The sequence below is a fragment of the Formica exsecta genome, unplaced genomic scaffold (assembly GCF_003651465.1).
Source record: "Formica exsecta isolate Colony F162 unplaced genomic scaffold, ASM365146v1 scaffold228, whole genome shotgun sequence".
NCBI lineage: Eukaryota > Metazoa > Arthropoda > Insecta > Hymenoptera > Formicidae > Formica > Formica exsecta.
In genome coordinates this window covers 209,180-213,937 of record NW_021849573.1, presented here as the reverse complement: position 1 = coordinate 213,937, position 4,758 = coordinate 209,180, and the positions used below count along the sequence as shown (strand labels likewise).

At 34.3% G+C, this 4,758-nt stretch overlaps 1 protein-coding gene across 1 annotated transcript in view; it reads left to right on the top strand.

The window, feature by feature from the left end:
• The window catches only part of LOC115235584 (segmentation protein fushi tarazu-like), a 5,192-nt gene extending 3,441 nt beyond the window's left edge, over positions 1–1,751 (top strand). Inside the window, exon 2 of the mRNA XM_029807479.1 lies at positions 372–1,751. Within this exon, the coding sequence (XP_029663339.1) occupies positions 372–1,168 (797 nt within the window). The 3' untranslated portion in view covers positions 1,169–1,751. The remainder of the gene's footprint in view (positions 1–371) is intronic.
• The last annotated feature ends 3,007 nt before the right edge of the window (positions 1,752–4,758 follow it).

The window sequence follows — 4,758 nt, the reverse complement described above, 5'->3', positions numbered from 1 at the left end:
CTCTCTCTCTCTCTCTCTCTCTCTCTCTCTTTCTCTCTCTCAATATTTTTTTTTATAAATAGAATTGATTTTTTATAAATAAAATTTATTAATGCTTAAATAAATATCTTAATTAGAGATATAAAAATCTTAGAGATAGAGAAAAAGAGTAATACAGACAAGTGCAAAATATATGAATGCATAATTATTTCTTTAATTATGTTTTTATTATCTGTTATAGTTTAAAATATAATTCTTTCCATTTCCTTTTTTTTTTAATTTTGCTACTTAAATCAGCGATTTTTAATTATTGTGCTCTTATACTCCTATATTGAAAACACTAAAAATATATTTTCCCTAAATATATATTATTCAACAATTTTTAATTCCAGCAACCGTAAAGAAGCAGATAAAGGCCAAACGTACCAGAACGGCGTACAGTAGTACACAATTGATCGAGTTGGAGAAGGAGTTCAGCGCAGGGCGTTATCTTTGTAGAGCGCGACGTATTCAAATAGCGAAGAACCTGAACTTGTCTGAGAAACAAATTAAAGTATGGTTTCAAAATCGTAGAATGAAGGATAAGAAAGATAAACCCGAATCTAACAAGCTGATCGAATCCATCGACACTTCGAAAAATGCGCCGTCCAGTAGCGCGACAATGCACCATTCGGAGACGGTCTTCAAAATCAATGATTCGAAATCATCGACCTGGATGTTTCCCAAGATCACGGAAACCGCCGGTCCTTCGTACGCATATCCGAGCGACGTGTCATCGAACGACAGTCAGACCATAAAAAATTATGGAATTCTCGATGAGTATAAGAAAGCACAGAATTATTCTAGTATGTCGATCGAATCGGCGCAGCAAACGCAAATGCAACCCTCCTCCAGCAACGTTTTGCAAAATGATATATTTTATGCCTCTCAAGAGGGAACGTATGCGTATCAACAGCAAACCAACTACTGCGCCACTCAATCACAGATGAGCAACAATTACTTTCAGTGGAACTATCCGCACGTACAGGGCAGTATCGACTTGCTAAATGCGAATTCTTATGCGCAGAAGCTGAACAGCTGTGCACGTAACGACAACGCAAATTGTCCATTGAATCAGAACGCGTCGCTGCCTCTTCAAGAGAATATCTACGATGATCTTTACAATTCTGAGAATTACATGCAGTTGTAAGGCATCTACGTAGAACGCAGTATACGTGCATATGTGATATTGGACAAACGGGAGAATGTTGAGTCCAACTGGTTTATTTGTAAGTGCATAGTGAGAGATGTAACGAACCGTCTTTAACGAACTTCTTTAAATCAGTGTAATTCATATCGCAAAAAAAATCTTGATAATACTCTTACAAATATAGATAAATCCAAAGGAGATTACTTTATACCAGTGTCGTATGATCTCATCGAAATATTGCTAATAACAACGTCGCACACGCGTTTTGTGGTAGAGGTATAACTACTTTGATTCAAGAAATTGAAAATAATATATTTTTAATCATTCCGCGACTTGTCGCAGTTCTCTATCGTTTCGAATAAAAAATCATGTCGCATGTGACAATGTTTCGATTGTACCTGACTTGAAAAATAATATTTTTATTATAGAAGAGATAAGATAATGAAAATGAAAGACGTGGTTGTAAAAAGATAGAACTAACTTTTAAATTCATCGAGATAATGAAGTAATATATAATAACAAAATTACGTAATTATTATCTAAATTGCATATATATATATACATTTTTTGTGAAAAATAATATTAATATTATATTATAAAAAGCAATCAATACTTACATATCACAAATAGATAAATAACGTATGACGTGTTATTTTTAAAATCAGATATAATATATACAATTTTCTCTTTATCTACTATGCGTATGCATATTTCAACTAATGACTTGATGAATCATTCTTTAATTTCAACTTTGAACAAATTCTGCTTTTTTAATTATCGGATTTTATCTCGAATTTTAATAACATTAGGAGTGTGATCTCTTTTTTATTTTAACATTAAATTTAAGTAAAACTTAAAAATTAGCAACTTGTAATTCAAATATACTTGTAATATAAATATTTGAGTATAAATCTTTCCAACATTAATATCTCTTTAGTTTTTTATATTATATATTATTAATATCAAACCACTTGGCGAACCGTTTAACGAAACGTTCGGCGTTATACACAGTACTTTGTAATAACTACCAAATTATTACATATATTTACAATGGTAAATGGTTCTTCTGTGTATTTAAATATATAATATAAAAATATTTATTAATCAATCTGCGGAAGCAATAATAAAAGAGTTTCTAGTAAATATATGAAAATAATAAATAATAGATGTATATAAATATATATATAAAAAATGAATAATATAATATTAGAAAATATATAATATAATGCTAAGAATATTCACGTGCGTGCGTGCAAGCGTGTGTATGTGTGTGTACACAAATTAAAACTGTTTAAATATTTTTAACTAATTATTATTTAAATAATTAAACTGTTGAAATATTTAAACTGTTATAAGTACAAAGTTAAAACCAAATGTAGAACAATGTTTGTAGAATTATTGTGATAGCGAGCAAAATTCCTGCCAGCAATGTAATGTGCGAATTATACAATAAACTGTTTGATCAATCAACAAGTACAGATTTTAAAGAGTTATTGTAAAAATAAAAAAGTTTCTTTTTATTACCTCTAAAAATCGTTTTATATTTATGTATAAGCATGAATTTATCATATTACTAATAAAAGTTTGATTTTTCCCAGAGTTATAAATATATATAAAAATATAACTATTCTACATATATTTCTATATGAAATTTTTGACTCTCAATAAATGATTAAAATTCTCATATACGTATTAAGTAATACTCTGTATATATGCAAAGTACATAACAAGTTGTTATTACAATATACAACTGTAACAGAATAAATAAATAAAGTCGCATAATTATCATGAGATAATTATAAATAGCTGAATATATTGTAAATATAATATATAGAGATAGCAAAAATAGATGTTCCAAATATATATTTGTATTTTGGAAAGGGTGAATACGCGCAGGAGGATGATACGAGAGAACGAAGTGTGGAATAACGCGGGGGAGGTGGCCCTCTCTCGGCATAAGGGTGGTCGCAGAATGGAGGGGCGCTCTCTCACAGTGGAAGGAAGCAAGGGTATGGGGTTGGGTTTCAACCATGATTTCCATTCGCCAGCCATCCATCTTGTTTGAGACTGGAAACTGACAGATAGACGCGGATCCGAGTGCTGGTGACGTGGCAAGTCTTGCATGCTTGTGTGTGTGTGTGTGTTTGCGTTGCGCTCGAGTGTATATGTATTTGTGCAGCTACGTGCAGCTTTGCGTGCCTTTAAACTTCGCGCCCGTGTGAAAAATTCGTTTTCAGCGACACTCGCGTACAGCAAAATTGCTTTTATATCTCACATTCTATGTAACACACAGCACATGAAAATCTCTCTCTAAAATTTTCAACAATTTTTTATTTTTTTGTAATACTTTCAAGAAAGAAATGCCTGCAATTTTGATTATGCTCGCATCAAAGATGCGATTTTCGTATTTTATATTAAGAGAAACACAGACAGCTTTCGAAAAAAAAAAAAAATGTTTAAATTTTTTAATACCGCCATATATCGCTCAATTCTCGACAATCGCGCACGGATCTTGCATCTGTCATTCGTTCCGATAAGTTTTGCCAGAAAATGCCGAGAGAGAGAGAGAGAGAGAGAGAGAGAGAGAGAGAGAGAGAGTTTGTACAAACTTCTGCACTGTAGCTTCCAGCTTGACGCACCATGAGATCTTCTCAATCGAAGCTCGTCTTTGTAAACGTACGTACTCATGTACGGATGAAACCGCGACCACACGAATGCGCGCGAGCGATAGTGAAGTATGAGTACATGTATACTTACATAAGGTGGCTTTCACCCCGGTCGCCTGTTTCTACCAATAAATACAATGGACTGCGGAATGCCCGTGGATCTACAGCGGGATCTATGAGCATTTGAATCTGAATCAGACATTTTTCGCCGTTCGGATTTACCGCGAATGCGATTCAAGAGATTCCACTTTTATTCCGGATGAATAATGGATGGATAATATCGAAACAGAACGGCCTATTATATATATCGGAAGGCCGGGAGCTTTTTCAGTATTTTTTAGGTAACGCTCTTTTTCCTTTGTCGTTATTGCTATGATATTAAATGCGAGCTGGAAAGAGATAAGCAGACACACACGTAGTGCTAAGAAAAAAATAATAAAAAATATTATCTTAGAATCTCTTCTATCTAATACGGATGAAATTAGTTTGGCATTTAAATTTCTGCGATACCTTTGGCACGAGTACAAATTGTCTGCGCTCGAATCTTAAAACATGTTTCATAAAGGCAGACCTAATGGCAGAACTTTCCTATTCCATTTCGGGATACTGCGTTACGCAAGCGATCAACGTTACGAGCTACGAGATTTATAGAGCGCGCGTTTGGACTCCTTACGTGCACGCGAGACAAGGTTCGAGTTTCCTACGGTTAAAACGTAAAAATATTGAAATGGGCGAGGTGAAAGAATGAATAAAGATCAAGAAAAGAAAGAAAGAGAGAGAGAGAGAGAGAAGGAGAGCGAGAGGAAGTGGAGAGGGGAAGAGCCCGGAGGGTCGTCGTTGCCAGCACGTAAGCGCAACTTGGTCTGCCGTGGAAGTGCCGAGGAAAAGCTGCGAGTGGGAAGGGTTGGAGGGGGGGGGGGTGGA